At 35.7% G+C, this 18,403-nt stretch overlaps 1 protein-coding gene across 1 annotated transcript in view; it reads left to right on the forward strand.

The window, feature by feature from the left end:
- Positions 1 to 638: 638 nt before the first annotated feature.
- The window catches only part of LOC142233293 (uncharacterized), a 24,439-nt gene continuing 6,674 nt past the window's right edge, over positions 639 to 18,403 (forward strand). The window contains exons 1-3 of the mRNA XM_075304173.1: positions 639 to 893; positions 11,652 to 13,068; positions 13,142 to 13,511. Coding sequence (XP_075160288.1) covers positions 639 to 893; positions 11,652 to 13,068; positions 13,142 to 13,511 — 2,042 coding nt within the window. The remainder of the gene's footprint in view (positions 894 to 11,651; positions 13,069 to 13,141; positions 13,512 to 18,403) is intronic.

An 18,403-nucleotide genomic window follows, 5' to 3' on the forward strand; every position in this document is an offset into this window, starting at 1 on the left:
CAAAATATATTTCAACGTGTTACAAGTGAAAAGGCTTGACTACTCAAATTTTTATACAGGGGTTGTCATTTCAATGTCCTTAATCGGTCAATTATTTACTTTACTTTTATTGTGAAATCCAAATCTAATATTTCCTGAACCCCCAAATAATATAAATTACATCCCGTAAGGAAGTCAACATTACGCCATAAAGTTCTACAGGGTTACCATCTGCAAACAGCTTAAACAAATAAATTAACCAAAGTAAAATTATTTTCTATTTTCTTTTTAGTATTATTAGGTGTGCGTGCTCATAATGCCTTGACTAGGTGTTACCTATGACTTATAGCCATGGAAATATGTTTTACGACATTTTATGGTTGTTCATCAAGGCTCGATGCTCGATTTGTACAACCTTTGCCAGAGTTAACCACACTGACATTTACACCTCTGACAGGATAAAACAAATTATAAAATTTTGATGTTTTGATATTAGTCAAACAATTTGCAGAGGTTTATGATCGGTATATATGGATACATATCTGTCAGACTTAATTCCCACAACAAAAACAATGTTTCCTTTCCACCTCCCTCCCTCGCCAAATACATCTCACCAGTTGATACCTTTAGATTTTATATGGTAAACTGTATGGTTAAGTATGTGTGGTGATAATGTTTATGATTGTAAAATGTTAATGCCTACTTCTTTCCCTAAGGTATTTTTAATTAACTTGATGGCTGGAAGCAGCAAACAATTGGGAGCCGAAGCAGTAACTCCGGTCAGGTTATATGGTCATGAGTTTTGGGGTTCTGCTGATACTTCATCCAGCTGCAGAACACTGATTATTATGACGACTGCTGTTGAGATGTTGCTGATGTGCATGAACATTATCCAGACATTAAATACGGGCGTTGTAAGGATTGGGCGGGCGGTGGCTGAATTTAACTGACGAAAAATTCATCAAAACGTGCAGATTTTTTATAGAGCTGGAAAGACGATGATATCTTGGGTGTAATAAAGTTAATTTTTCTTTTTTGTTTACTCGAAATGTGAAGATAAGTAAAAATATGGAGATGGATGTGCTAGTTACTACACTGCGAGTCAAATGTATAGGTATAAAAAGTTTGGAAAACAAAATGAAAGTTCGAAATTGCAAAAATGTCTTAAGCGCCATTCAAAATTCAATATAGGCGCTTTAAAAAAATTTACATATGTATTTTAAGAAATTCTGAAGTATTTTGTGGGAAATTAGTAATTTTTTACGAACGTACGATTGTATGCAAGCTGAAATTTGTAAAAGGAAGCATATATGACCATAAGTTCACCCGGACGTGTTTTTCAATAGCGGATAAACTCATCGTAATAGGTACCTACTAAGAATTTCAAGTGTGGTAGGATATTAAGCCACCATGCAGCGAAATTCCAAGTCATCCACTGGGTTGCTAACTTCAGGGCCCAGTGGACGGGTATCGACTGGAGTTATAAATCTGGGCAATGACCAAGAGTTAGGTCCAATTAGTCGACCTGTAGACGGGTCGACAGGTGGCGACACTATGACAAGTCGGACTTTTTCTAAGGTAACGACATCAAAAGGAGGTAATCCCTCACGAAAGAGATTCAAGGAACGCAGAAATGCTTTGTTTATCCTAAAGAAGTTAGGATCAGTTGACCCAAGCACGCTGTCGGCTAAACAAAGCGATTCCTTAAAATGGGCTCAAGGAATTCTTGAGACTGGAAAAAGGGAACGATCGCCGGATGAGCTGCCATCATCCAAAAGGGATCAAAGATCGTTTGCCTCAGTTGCTAAAGACAGCCTTGTGATGGCTATCATTAATAAAGGAGCATTGGACGGTATGGTTCCAAAGCAAAAATGGGGGGAAATTGAGAATGCTCTGTCAAATGTTCGGTGGGAGAATTGCAAGGGTTGTAACGACACCAAGCAAATATGGCCCCATTTCAACTTAAACCGCACACTAGATATGCTTATGTTCTCGAGACGTCAGATATCACTCCTGATATCTGCTATAACGGGTCGCTGCCTGATAGGCGATTTTGCAAAAACTATTGGCGCGAAGTATAATGACTATTGTATGAGCTGTCATGATGCGGAGGAAAAAGATTTAATTGATTCCTCTTGTGTGAGTGTCCTGCATTTTGTGTAAAGCGCAAGCAACTTTTAGGAGCATATAGCTTCAGATTACTGGCGGATCTGGAAAACGTTAACTCAAGCAGTCTGCTAATGTTTTTGAAACAATCTGGTTGGTTCAACAAAGAAAAATAATCAGGAAGGTTCAGCGGTTAAAACTAGAAGTGTCCATATGTAATAGGTACTTTAAGTAAATGTGGTATCACAATGGACTGAATAGTCTAAGTGAGCCTGAATTTAATCGGGCTGCCACTTTAACCTAACCTAACCTAACCATAAGTTCACCCGTTACGAATTGTGAATAACCAACAGCATGCATCAAATATTATAGTCTGCTTTGCAAATCTAACGTCGTTGTATGCCACATATGTAGAATTTCAGGTAGATTTGGCGAAACATACTCTTTCAAAAAGATCTGTTCAAATGGGAAATTTAGATTATCATTCTGTCCTCTCAAGAAGTGAAATCGAGAGACCGGTGCATACGATGCTATATCTAATAACTTCCCAGCAAAAAACAAGTATATACCGACGTAAGTTCGGCCAGGCTGAAGCTTATGTATCCTCCACCATGGATTGCGTAGAAACTTCTAATCACTGTAATCCACAATCGAATTACTTGGCTTGCGGTAACACTTGCTAATGGCAAGGTATCTTAAAACTTCCTAACACCGTCTTCTAAATTGTAAGTAAGTCCATACGTGGTGTAATTAAATTAACAAAATTTTCTATAGAAATAAAATTTTAACAAAATTTTCCATAGAAATAAAATTTTGACAAAATTTTCTATAGAAATAAAATTTTAACAAAATTTTCCATAGAAATAAAATTTTGACAACATTTTCTATAGAAATAAAGTTTTGACAAAATTTTCTATAGATATGAAATTTTAACAAAATTTTCTATAGAAATAAAATTTTGACAAAATTTTCTATATAAATAAAATTTTGGTAGATTATTTTTGGCTCGAGTGGCAACCATGATTATGAACCGATATGGACCAATTTTTGTATGATTGGGGATTGGCTATATATATAACAATAGACCCATGTGGACCAATTTTGGTATGGTTGTTGGCGGCCATATATGGTCCTAAAATACCTCTAGATTTCCAATTTCAGGCAAATCGGATAGAAAATACAGTTTCTAGATGCCCAAGAAGCTAAATCGGGAGATCGGTCTATATGGGGGCCACCGTGGTGCAATGGTTAGCATGCCCGCCTTGCATACACAAGGTCGTGGGTTCGATTCCTGCTACGACCGAACACCAAAAAGTTTTTCAGCGGTGGATTATCCCACCTCTGTAATGTTGGTGACATTTCTGAGAGTTTCAAAGCTTCTCTAAGTGGTTTCACTGGAATATGGAACGCCGTTCGGACTCGGCTATAAAAAGGAGGTCCCTTGTCATTGAGCTTAACATGGAATCGGGCATCACTCAGTGATAAGAGAGAAGTTCACCACTGTGGTATCACAATGGACTGAATAGTCTAAGTGAGCCTGATACATCGGGCTGCCACATAACCTAACCATGGGGGCTATACCAAAACATGGTCCGATGGACACCATTTTCGGCGCACCTCTTTATGGTCCTCAAGTACCTCTAGATTTTCAATTTCAGGCTAATTGGACATAAACTACGTTTTTTATAAGCCCAAGACCCCAAATCGAGAAATCGGTGTATATGGGGACTATATCAAAATTTGGACCGATATAGCCCATCTTCAAACTTGACCTGCCTGCAATCAAAAAACGAATCTGTGCCAAATTTCAGGGCTATAGCGCAATTGAAGGCTGTAGCGTGATTACCACAGACAGACAGACGGACACGCTTATATCGTCTTAGAATTTCTCCCTGATCAAGAATATATATACTTTATATAGTCGGAAGTCGATATTTCGATGTGTTACACACGGAATGACAAACTTATTATACCCCCGTCACCATTCTATGATAATGAGTATAACGAACATAAAAGAAAACCAAGTATATATGGCCGTAAGTTCGGCTAGGCCGAATCTTATGTACCCTCCACCATGGATAGCGTAGAAACTTCTATGAAAGACTGTCATCCACAATCGAATTACTTGGGTTGTGGTATCTTAAATCGTTTTCTAAATTGTGAGTTAGTCCATACGTGGTATATATTAGACAAAAAAGGTATGTGTAGGTAAGTCTACAAATAATTACGAATCGATATGGACTTTTGCACAGTACGTAGGGAGCCAGAAGTGAAATATGGGTGTCGCTTATATGGGGCTATATACAATTATGAACTTGATATAGACCAATTTTTGTGTGATATAGACCGATATGGACCTAGTTAGGCATGGTTGTTAAAGGCAATATACTAGCACAACGTACCAAATTTCAACTGACTCAGATGAAATTTGCTCCTCCAAGAGGCTCCAAAACCATATCTCGGGATCGAGACTGATATGGACCACTTTTGGCATGGTTGTTAAATATCATATATCAAAAGGCACCGGAGGTCAAATCTGGAGATCAGTTCATATGGGGGTTATATATAATTATGGACTGATATGAACCATGGTTGTTGGATACCATATACTAACATCACGTACCAAATTTCAACCGAATCGGATGAATTTTGCTCATCCAAGGGGCTCCGGAGGTCAATTCTGGGGATCGGTTTATATGAGGGCTATATATAATTATGGACCGATTTCGACCAATTTTTGCATGGGTGTTTGAGACCATATATTAACACCACGTAACAAATATCAAATGAATCAAATCTGGTGATCGGTTTATATGGGGCTATACAAAATTATGCACCGATGTGGACCAATTTTTGCATGGTCATTGGAGACCATATACTAACACGATGTAAAAATTTCAGCCGGATCGCATGAAATTTGCTTCGCTTAGTGGCTCCGCAAGCCAAATCGGGGGATCGGTTTATATGGGGGCTATATATAATTATTGACCGAAGTGGACCAATTTTTGCATGGTTGTTAAATAGCATATACTAACACCATGTACCAAATTTCAGCCGGATCGGATGAAATTTGCTTCTCTTAGAGGCTCCGCAAGCCAAATCGGGGGATCGGTTTATATGGGGGTTATATATAATTATGGACCGATGTGGACCAATTTTTGCATGATTGTTAGAGACCATACACTAACACCACGTACCAAATTTCAGCCGGATCGGAGGAAATGTTCTTCTCTTAGAGGCTCCGCAAGCCAAATCTGGGGATCGGGTTATATGGGGGCTATATATAATTATAGACCGATTTTGACCAATTTGTATGGTTGTGAGGGACCATATACTAACACCATGTACCAAATTTCAACCGGATCGGATTTTGCTCCTCCAAGAGGCTCCGCAAGCCAAATCTGAGCGTCGGTTTATATGGGGGCTATACGTAAAAGTGGTCCGATATGGCCCATTTGCAATACCATCCGACCTACATCAACAACCAACCTACGACCTACATAACAACTACTTGTGCCAAGTTTCAAGTCGATAGCTTGTTTCGTTCGGAAGTTAGCGTGATTTCAACAGACGGGCGGGCGGAAATACTCAGATCGACTCAGAATTTCAGCACGACCCAGCATATATATACATCATGGGGTGTTAGAGCAATATTTCGATGTGTTACAAACGGAATGACAAAGTTAATATACCCCCTATCCTATGGTGGAGGGTATAATAAAACTATATAATGCCATCGGCAACTGCTACCATGAAAGTCTTTAGCAGAAGTTTGTGCGGTTGTATTTACTTGTTATTGGGGGGGCTAACATTTTTCTGGGGGTTCAAGCCCCCTCCCCAGAGGCTTTCCTACGCTTATGCATATGCGACACACCCTTTTGCGTAACTAAAGTACCTCTAAATTTGGAATATCACACAAATCGGATAAAAATGCCGATGTCTAGGATGCTCACAAAACCAAATAGATGGGTCGTGTCATATGGTGTCATCTTCGAACTTGACCTGCATGCTGACAAAAATGAATATATGTTATGCCAAAATTAACAACCATAGCTCCATTATTAAAGGCTATAGTGTGGTTACAACAGAGATCGTCATAAGTATGTATAGACATTTCGATATTTTGCAAAGAAAATAGCATTTTATTGTATCCCCATCATCGTGGTGCACTAAATAAAAAGTTTTCTTTTCTGAGGAACTAAATTTTAGACAAATAGGATTTTCTTTCGACTTAAAATAATTTTCTTTAAAAGTAAATGAAATATATTAAAGATAATCGTTGCATCGCTTGGCATATGTTCAGATTTCTTTACTCTTCATGGAAGTATTTTGTTACAAAGGGAATTTCGTATGTCTGAATTTTTGTTCTGGAGGAAAGTAATTTAAAATATGTAGAAAAGTCCTTAGCGCCACACGCTGTTCAGAATTCTGAACTTTTTGATGATGGCTCTCACCTTCCCTATTAAAATACTCCCGAGTATATGCAATGGTAAGTCTATAAAAAAAATCATCCAAATCTGTATCTTTTGTTATTCCCTAACAAAGATCCCTGGCCTTGTGTATGCTCCGTCTTTTTTTTTTCTACGAAGAATACTTCTTTTCTTATTTCCGGTAGCCATAGAGGCTTTGGTATTTCAAGTCATTTTTGAGGATTTGTGATATCCATGCTCAGAGAGTTAGTTGTTTTGAATGAGAAAGCCTTTTTTTCGGTTTGGTTTATGAATGTCTTTCGTTTCGTAAAAATAACAGGAATTTTTATGGTCCTAGCAATGGCACCTTGGTATGCTTAGAATGGAATGGGATGGTATGGTGGAACTACTGCAACAGTTCACAAATTGAGGAACTAACAAAAACCCCACACGGACATGAACACAAACCATACACCATCATCACCACCGCCACCACCACCGGTAATTCACAGTTGGAGTAGGAGGTTTGGGTTATGCTGATATTGTTGGCATTGGGGAGGTCGTAGTTAGGACGACTTGTATTAAACGCATTCATCAAGTGAAGCGTAAGTCGTAAAACTCGGCTACAGAGGAAATTATATATTTTTACGATATTTTTATAGCCCCCTCCCTCCCTCACGAATACCTTGTTATGAAAAGTTTCCCAGTCCTTTATGCTCTCTCCCATTCCTCGCCCGCACAAAAGATTGGTGTATCACTTATTACTATTTGCCATAGGTCCAAACGACTGTATGTCCGTATAATTTCAGAGAACATGATTGCCACAAAACACTACGTTACTCTCTATCCTGCACGCGGAGTCTGGAGCAAGGACCAAGAACAACATGTGTTATTTGTATTTATTTTCGCCTAGCTTGTTCATCTTTTATTTAGCATTGCGATTTAAAACTTTAATTGAACTTTTTTACATTTTGCCTGAGTAAAAGCATTTTTATGACTTTTTGCAAAGCTGATAAGCCATGATGCAGAAGGACTGCTTAAATTCAGTGTGTTTAGATAGGTTGGCAGATGCATTTAAGAATCCCCACATGTTCACTCCACAAAATAACAAATGGTGTTGAAAAGAATTAAATATTTATTGAAATTCAAATGGAACTTTTGGAAAATTTTAGTTAACTGATTTCACTGAAATTTTACGATCATTCATTTTTATAGGCGATTTCGAGATTAATCCATAATTTATAAGGTAGGTTATTTGCTCTAATTTATTACTACTCTGTGGTTTTACTTCGAGTTTACGATTTCTATTTAGAATTCTCTAAGTGTTATTTTTCCCAAGTTTCTGTAAAGTGTTGAGGAGGCGTTGCTATTTTACTTGGAAATTGGAAAATTCATCACAGGATACAAAATTGCATAAATTACTGTGAAAATTAATGATTAAGAGTGAGAAAGAATCAGTGTTACCAATATTTTTATGACGTTTGGGGGGTTTTTTAGGGTAAATTTACTTAAAGAAAATGTTAGTGATAACAAGTATATACGGCCAAAAGTTCGGCCAGGCCGAATCTTATGTACCCTCAACCATGGATTTTATAGAAACTTGTACTAAAGAGTGTCATCCACAATCGAAGTAATTGGGTTGCGGTAACACTTGATGATGGCAACGTTTTGTAAGTTAGTCCATACGGGGTATATATTAAACAAAACAAGGCCGATTAAATACGTATATAATTCAGTTTGACACATTTTTTAATAGAAATAAAATTTTGACAAAATTTTCTATAGGAATAAAATTTTGACAAAACTTTCTATAGCAATAAAATTTTGACAATTTTTTTCCATAGAAATAAAATTTTGACAAAATTTTCTACAGAAATAAAATCTTGAAAACATTTTCTATAATAATAAAATTTTGACAAAGTTTTCTATTGTAATAAAATTTTGAAAAAATTTCTATAGAAATAAAATTTTGGTAGCTATTTTTTGGGATCGGCAATATATAACTATAGACCGATACGGACCAATTTTGGCATGGTTGTTAGCGGCCATGTACTAGCCCAATGTACCAAATTTCACCACGTACCAAATTCCAACCGGATCGAATGGATTTTGCTCCTCCAAGAGCTCCGGAGGTCAAATCTGGGGATCGGTTTATATAGGGGCTGTATATAATTATGGACCGATATGGACCAATTCCTGCATGGTTGTTAGAGACCATATACTACCACAATGTACCAAATTTCAACCGGATCGGGTGAAATTTGCTTCTCTTAGAGGGCCTGCAAGCCAAATTTGGGGGTCCGTTTATATGGGGGCTATACGTGAAGAAGAAATCTTTGTGCTCATGTCAATATTTTTTCAAGGCATAAGGAAGACTGTTTCACAAGTGCAATATTGCGGCCAAAAACTGGATCGGATTGCAGTTTGTGTATCCCCAATCACCGTGGTGCATGGTTAGCATGCCCGCCTTGCATACACAAGGTCGTAGGTTCGTTTCCTGCTTCGACCAAACACCAAAATGTTTTTCAGCGGTAGATTATCCCACCTCAGTAATGCTGGTGACATTTCTGAGGGTTTCAATTATTCTCTAACAACCATGCACAAATTGGTCCTCATCGGTCCATAATTACCCAGTAAAATAAGCGTCGCCAAAAAAAGTAGTGAAAATGTTCTTTCTGGATCCGGAAGTAGTGCAAAATTGGCGCAGAAGCGATAAATTTAAGACGGGCTTGTCATAGAATGGATGTCCACCATTTCAACAGCCGTTGCACTGAATTTGCATCACTTCGTACCCTGCGATTCAAATTCAGTGTTTTGGATGTTAATTAACAACAAGTAAGGAAAGTCTAAAGTCGGGCGGGGCCGACTATATTATACCCTGCACCACTTTGTAGATCAAAATTTTTGATGCCATATCACATCCGTTGGGTGCTATATATAAAGGTTTGTCCCAAATAAATACATTTAAATATCACTCGATCTGGACAGAATTTAATAGACTTCTACAAAATCTATAGACTCAAAATTTAAGTTGGCTAATGTACTAGGGTGGAACACAATTTTAGTAAAAAAATATGGGAAACATTTAAATCTGAAGCAATTTTAAGGAAACTTCGCAAAATTTTATTTATGATTTATCGCTCGATATATATGTATTAGAAGTTTAGGAAAATTAGAGTCATTTTTATGACTTTTCGACTAAGCAGTGGCGATTTTACAAGGAAAATGTTGGTATTTTGACCATTTTTGTCGAAATCAGAAAAACATTTATATGGGAGCTATATTTAAACCTGAACTGATTTCAATCAAATTTAGCACGCATAGCTATAATGCTAATTCTACTCCCTGTGCAAAATTTCAACCAAATTGGGCCAAAACTCTGGCTTCTGGGGCCATATAAGTCCATATCGGGCGAAAGACATATATGGAAGCTATATCTAAATCTGAACCGATTTCAATCAAATTTGGCACACGTGACTATACTACCAATTGTACTCCTTGTGCAAAATTTCAAGCTAATCGGGATAAAACTCTGGCTTCTGGGTACATATAAGTGCATATCGGGCGAAAGATATATGTACGGGAGCTATATCTAAATCTGAAGCGATTTCAATCAAATTTGGCACGCATAGCTATAATACTAAATCTACTCCCTGTGCAAAATTTCAACCAAATTGGGCCAAAACTCTGGCTTTTAGGACCATATTAGTCCATATCGGGCGAAAGATATATATGGGAGCTATATCTCAATCTAAACCGATTTCTTCCAAAATCAATAAGGTTCTATTCTGACCCAAATTAGGAACATGTGCCAAATTTGAAAACGATTGGACTTAAATTGCGACCTAGACTTTGATCACAAAAATGTGTTCACAGACAGACGGATGGACGGACGGACGCACGGACAGACGGACAGACGGACATGGTTATATCGACTCAGGACCCACCCTGAGCATTATTGCCAAAGACACCATGTGTCTATCTCGTCTCCTTCTGGGTGTTACAAACATATGCACTAACTTATAATACCCTGTTCCACAGTGTGGCGCAGGGTATAAATATTGTCATATTTAGACAAATAAATAATGTGAATAATTTTTTATGATTTTTAATGAAATGGGGATTGAATAACACTGACATTCACACACAAACATTTACGATAAAATTAATTGGGGGTATATTAACTTTGTCATTCCGTTTGTAACACATCGAAATATTGCTCTAAGACCCCATAAAGTATATATATATTCTGGGTCGTGGTGAAATTCTGAGTCGATCTAAGCATGTCCGTCCGTCCGTCCATCTTTTGAAATCACGCTAACTTCCGAACGAAAGAAGCTTTCGACTTGAAACTTGGCACAAGTAGTTATTATTAATGTAGGTCAGATGGTATTGCAAATGGGTTACATCGGACCACTTTTACGTATAGCCCCCATATAAACCGACGCTCAGATTTGGCTTGCGGAGCCTCTTGGAGGAGCAAAATTCATCCGATCCGGGTGAAAATTGGTATATGGTGTTAGTATATGATATTTTACAAACATTCAAAAATTGGTCCACATCGCTCCATAATTATATATAGCCCCCATATAAACCGATCCCCAAATTTGGCTTGCGGAGCCTCTAAGAGAAGCAAATTTCATCCGATCCTGCTGAAATTTGGTACATGGTGTAAGTGTACGGTCTCTAACAACTATGCAATAATTGATCCACATCGGTCCACAATTATATATAGCCCCCATATAAACCTATCCCCCGATTTGGCTTGCGGAGCCTCATGGATGAGCAAAATTCATCCGAATCGGTTGAAATTTGGTACGTGGTGTTGGTACAGTGCGCTAATATATGGACGCTAACAACCATGCCAAAATTGGTCCATATCGGTCTATAGTTATATATAGCCGATCCCCAAAAATAATCTACCAAAATTTCATTTCTATAGAAAATTTTGTCAAAATTTTTTTTACTATACAACATTTTGTAAAAATTTTATTACTTAGAAAAATTTGTCAAAATTTTATTGCTATACAAAATTTTGTCATGATTTTATTTCTATAGAAAATTTTGTCAAAATTTTATTACTATAGAAAATTTTGTCAAAATGTAGAAAAAACATTAGCAAATCATAACTACAATTTTCACTTAAAAATTTTGAAGCTTCTAATACAAGAAAAACACAAACAAATCAAGCTCAATAGTGAGAAAATTACATCAATACATACTCAATTGAGAGACCTCTTGATCAATGAGGATCTAAAACTATTTATCGACAGCGAACTTTCTCTTTTCAACAGTCAAATCAACAAAAACAAAACCACACACAGAAAGAAATTTGAGAATCTACTACAACAGCACAACAAAGAGATCAACATAAAGTTCAACGAGCAATGGTTTGTAAATACAACGAACAAACACATACCAACAAATGTGCAGTGGCTTCTCTCACTAGGCCCGAAGTATTCGCTCTCTTTGACGAGAGCTCAATTTCCTCTACTGAAAGTCATCGCAGAAGGAGAAGACTTGGTGAGAACTACAGATGACAAAGAAGAGCAAGAAATAGCAAGAACAAAGTTCACAACACTGATAGATGACCATTTACACAAGACAAACGTAAACAAAAGAGATAAATTTATACTAGGTACAGTGGCTCAAACGAAGAAATATTTGAAAAACAACAAGGATGTTTTAATATTAAGTGCGGATAAAGGTGGAAAAACTGTTGCTATGGACAGCAAAGAATACAAATCCAAAATGCATGCGATATTATACGACATGTGTAGTTACAAACGGTTAAAAATTGATCCAACATCGAAATTTCAAACCAAGAATAATAAATTAGTGGAAAAATTATATAAAGAAGACCTAATCAGCATCGAGGAAAAGAATAAATTGACGAGTAAAACTGCTATAGCCCCAAGGATTTACGGCCTTCCGAAGGTACACAAGGAAGGAACACCATTGAGACCAATTTGCTCATCGATAAATGCACCATCGTATAAGATGTGCAGATATATATCTAGTATCTTAAAGAACGTCACCAAAGATTCAAAATACAATGTAAAAGACGCGATTGACTTTAAAACGAAGATTAAGAATGTAAGGCTAACAGATGATGAAATCCTGAAATCGTTTGATGTTGTATCACTGTTTCCCAGTATACAGGTAAACCTAGCCATTGCAATGATTGAGAAGAAATGGGACTTAATCAAAAATCATACAAAAATACCTCGTGATATTTTCAAGGAACTAGCACTATTTTGTATCAAAGACAGTAGGTACTTCAAATATGAAGATAAGACATATGAACAATTGAAAGGAATGCCAATGGGATCTCCAGCATCTCCAATAATTGCTGACATCATCATGGAAGAGCTACTAGACGTGTCCTTAAGCAAGATACCGAAACCTCGCATTATAACAAAATATGTGGACGACATATTTGCGATAGTAAAGAAAACCGACGTAGAAAGTACTCTTGACGCATTAAACTCATTCCACAGTCAAATACAATTTACAATGGAGTTAGAGAAGGATAACAAGCTACCATATTTAGACTGTAACATACTGAGAGATGGTAATTGTTTGAGGCTGATAAAGACTAATAAATTATAATTCAAAACACAATAAAAGTATAATCCATATGACAGCAATCAATTTTATAGATCGAATCTTAAGGATAAGTGATGCAGAATTCCACAAGGAGAATGAAATAAAGATAAGACAAATATTGACCACAAACGATTTTCCAAATGGAATAATAAGCAGACTAATAAATCGCGTTAAAAATAAAACACTTGACGAAAACATTAAAACTAAGACTATTGAAGAGCCGGACCATAATAAGGATAAGTCATACAAACCCATGACTTACGTTGAAGGATTCTCAGAGCGTTTTTTCAAATCGGACGTATATAACAAGGACAAGATTCAAATTGCTTCACGCACATCGAGAACAGTAAAGGAATTATTCAGCAACACAAAGTCACAAATAAAGAATGAGGACAGGAGTAATATAGTGTACAAAATTAAATGTAATGGAGACAAGTCCAACATATGCCCAATGGCATATGTTGGCACTACAATGACCAAACTTATGACAAGACTTTCGTCGCATAAATCAGACCTTAAAGCTGTAGACAAATCAGTAGAGCACTTGCAGCTCACTGTGCAACAACAGGACACAAGCCCAACTTCACAGACGTCGAGATACTTGCTCAAGAGAATAATCATAGGCGTAGATACACTCTTGAGATGCTTAATATAATAGATCTCTCTCCTGACAAGAGAATGAATTTCAAAAAAGACACGGAAGAATGCGCGAGAATGTATCGACACATCATAAACAAGCATCGACACAAACGAAGCTTAGTGTACGGTGACTTGCAGAACGAACAGCATCACACGAACTCACGTTAGTTATTTTCAATATATTATATCTAAAATAATATTGTGATTTGTGAACGTTAAAAGTAATTTAATTTTTGTAATTTATGTAGATACAAAATCCCAGAAGATGGTTAGTGACACTAACCGAAATATTGGAAATAAATATTAAAACGAATCAATAAACGATTGTTTCTATGACCTCAAGCCGAACAAAATTAATAATCAGAATAAAAATTTTATTACTATAGAAAATATTGTCAAAATTTTATTTCTATAGAAAATTTTGTCAAACTGAATTATATACGTATTTAAACGGCCTTTTTTTTGTGTTTAATATATGCCCCGTGTGGACTAACTTACAATTGAGAAGGTGGTGTTAAGAAGTTTTAAGATACCTTGCCATCGACAAATGTTACCGCAACCCAAGTAATTCGTAATTGTGGATGACAGTCTTTTGTACAAGTTTCTATGCAATCCATGGTGGAGGATACATATGATTCGGCCTGGCCGTATATACTTGTTTTTCTTTTGTTTTAAAAAAATAATATTTAAATTAATTTGAAATTAGGATTTTCGAATGCCCTTATGAAATTTAAGAAGGTTGACAATAGTGCAAATACATGCCAAAAATGTAAGGAAACGAAATTTTGGATAGTCTAAAGTTTCGTAGAAAATAATTATATTTGTGAAAATAATTACATGTTATCAGCCGTGATATACATTTTTTCCTCAACACAAGTCGAAGCGAACATACACAATGACATGGTAAATGTGTATATGTGAAGATGAATTGAAAATCCCCAACGCATTAAGATAAAAATGCAATGCTACTCAACGAAACAAGAAACAATCGCACACTTTCAATAGAAACTGAGACTGTACCACAATAACAATACAAAGAAATGAACCATGGCACTGGTAGCCAGCCCTTAGGTTATTCCAAAGGAAATTCAATAAAAAAATTTTTATTGCATAATATCATACAAGAAAATATTCCCCTTATAATAAGAAATTGTGAAATAAATTTACCTTTACTTTAGGCTGACATTCTGGTAATTTGTATTGTTTTTAGTCTTAATACTCATTAGACGTTGTTAGTAAATTGAATAACACTAATATTCACATACACACACTCACACATTGGGATGAAATGCAAAACCAAATGCATACATAAAACGATCGAAACATAACCACGCAACAAAGAACCGACAACCGAACACCGAAAGAGCAAAAGACGAACTAAAAATATTAGTTTGCAAAAAAAAATAATAAGCCTGTTGAGTGGGGGTAATCAATTAACTTTAAAGCAAATGGAAACAGAACTCACTCTCCACGATTTGTAGAGACTCTCTTAAGCCAGTTGCTTAAGAGAGCGATTGTCAACCAACTTACTCGTGAGGAAATGGAAACGGAATCTCACTTTCCAAAATTTCTAGAGACTCTCTTATTCCGCTTGCTTAAATCGGGAGAGCGGATATCAATCAATGGACTCGTAACCAAATGGAAACGGAAACCCACTCTCCAAAATTTATAGAAACTCTCTTAAGCATATTGATTAAATAAACAGAGTGGATATCAAATGGAAAATAAAACACACTCTCCATAATTTATGCATTTTCTCTTAGACCTTACACAATGAAATGGGAAATATGAATATGTATTAAAAATCTCCAATGTAAAGAAAAAATCGCACACTTGCAATAAAAGATGGTACTGTACAATAATTTAGAGTAAGATTTTAAAGAAATGAACCATGGCAATGTTAGCACTTAGCTTATTCCAAAAGCAATACAGCACAAAAAAATAATTTACTGTTAAATATCATCTAAGGAAATATTGTCTTTAAATATAGTAAGAAATGTAGAAATCTATTTACCTTTATATGCTCATTTTCAAGGAATCAGTATTAAATTTTGTCTTAATGCCCTAATTGAACAACACTGACATTCACACGGACGACCGAACAATGAACACAGAAAAAAATATCACCAAAATATTTACAATAAAAAGTTGATTGAAGTTAAAATTTTTATACCCTCCACTATAGGATGGGGGTATATTAACTTTGTCACTCCGTTTGTAACACATCGAAATATTGCTCTAAGACCCCATAAGGTATATATATATATATATATATATATATATATATATATATATATATATATATATATATATATATATATATATATATATATATATATATATATATATATATATATATATATATATATATATATATATATATATATATATATATATATATATATATATATATATATATATATATATATTCTGGGTCGTGGTTAAATTCTGAGTCGATCTAAGCATGTCCGTCCGTCCGTCTCTTGAAATCACGCTAACTTCCGAACGACACAAGCTATCGACTTTAAACTTGGCACAAGTAGTTGTTATTAATGTAGTTCAGATGGTATTGCAAATGGGCTATATCGGGCCACTTTTACGTATAGCCCCATATAAACCGACGCTCAGATTTGGCTTGCGGAGCCTCTTGGAGGAGCACAATTCATCCGATCCGGTTGAAAATTGGTACATGGTGTTAGTATATGGTCTCTCATAACCATACAAAATTTAGTCCATATCGCCCTTATATAAACCGATCCCCAGATTTGGCTTGCGGAGCCTCTAAGAGAAGCAAATTTCACCCGATCCGGCTGAAACTTGATACATGGTGTTAGAATATGGTCTTTTACAAACATGCAAAAATTGGTCCACATCGGTCCATAACTATATATATCCCCCATATAAACCGATCCCCAGATTTGGCTTGCGGAGCCTCTAAGAGAAGCAAATTTCATCCGATACTGTTGAAATTTGGTACATGGTGTAAGTGTACGGTCTCTAACTACTATGCAATAATTGATTCACATCGGTCCACAATTATATATGCCCCCATATAAACCGATCCCCCGATTTGGCGTGCGGAGCCTCATGGATGAGCAAAATTCATCCGATTCGGTTGAAATTTTGTACATGGTGTTGGTACATTGCGCTAATATATGGACGCTAACAACCATACCAAATTGGTCGATATCGGTCTATAGTTATATATAGCCGATCCCCAAAAATAATCTACCAAAATTTCATTTCTATAGAAAATTTTGTCAAAATTTTTTTTACTATACAACATTTTGTCAAACTTTTATTACTTAGAAAATTTTGTCAAAATTTTATTGCTATACAAAATTTTTGTCATGATTTTATTTCTATAGAAAATTTTGTCAAACTGAATTATATACGTATTTAAACGGCTTTTTTTGTGTTTAATATATGCCCGTGTGGACTAACTTACAATTGAGAAGGCGGTGTTAAGAAGTTTTAAGATACCTTGCCATCGACAAATGTTTCGTAATTCGTAATTGTGGATGACAGTCTTTTGTACAAGTTTCTATGCAATCCATGGTGGAGGATACATATGATTCGGCCTGGCCGTATATACTTGTTTTTCTTTTGTTTTAAAACAATAATATTTAAATTAATTTGGAATTTTAATGCATAATATCATACTAGAAAATATTCCCTTATAATAAGAAATTTTGAAATAAATTTACCTTTACGTTACGCTGACATTCTGGTAATTTGTATTGTTTTTAGTCTTAATGCTCATTAGCAACTGTTAGTAAATTGAATCACACTGATATCCACATACACACACACACACATTGAGATTAAATACAAAATCAAATGCATACATAAAACGATCGAAACATAACCACGCAACAACGAACCGAGAACCGAACACCGAAAGAGCAAAAGACGAACTAAAAATATTAGTTTGCAAAAATAAAATTAATATGCCAGTTGAGTGGGGGTCATCAATTAACTTGTAAGCAAATGGAAACAGAAACTCACTCTCCATGATTTGTAGAGACTCTCTTAAGCCAGTTGCATAGGAGAGCGGTTGTCAACCAACTTACTCGTGAGAAAATGGAAACGGAAACTCACTCTCCAAAATTCCTAGAGACTCTCTTAATCCGCTTGCTTAAATCGAGAGAGCGGATATCAATCAAATGACTCGTAATCAAATGGAAACGGAAACTCTCCACAATTTATAGAAACTCTCTTAGGCCTATTGATTAAATAAACAGAGTGGTTATCAAATGGAAAATAAAACACACTCTCCATAATTTATGCATTTTCTCTTAGACCTTACACAATGAAATGGGAAATGTGAATATTTATTAAAAATCACCAAGCTAAAGACAAAATCGCACACTTCCAATAAAAGATGGGACTGTACTTAATTTTGGACTAAGATTTCAAAGAAATGAACTATGGCAATGTTAGCACTTAGATTATTCCAAAAGCAATACAGCAAAAAAAAAAAAAAAAATAATTTACTGTTAAATATCATTATGAAATATTGTCTTTATAATAAGAAATGTAGAAATCTATTTACCTTTACTTTACTCACTTTCAAGGAATCGGTATTAAATTTTGTGTTAATGCTCATTAATAATTAAGTAAGACTGACATTCACACACAAACATTTGCGATCAAATTAT

Source organism: Haematobia irritans, chromosome 1 (assembly GCF_050003625.1).
Source record: "Haematobia irritans isolate KBUSLIRL chromosome 1, ASM5000362v1, whole genome shotgun sequence".
Taxonomy (NCBI): domain Eukaryota; kingdom Metazoa; phylum Arthropoda; class Insecta; order Diptera; family Muscidae; genus Haematobia; species Haematobia irritans.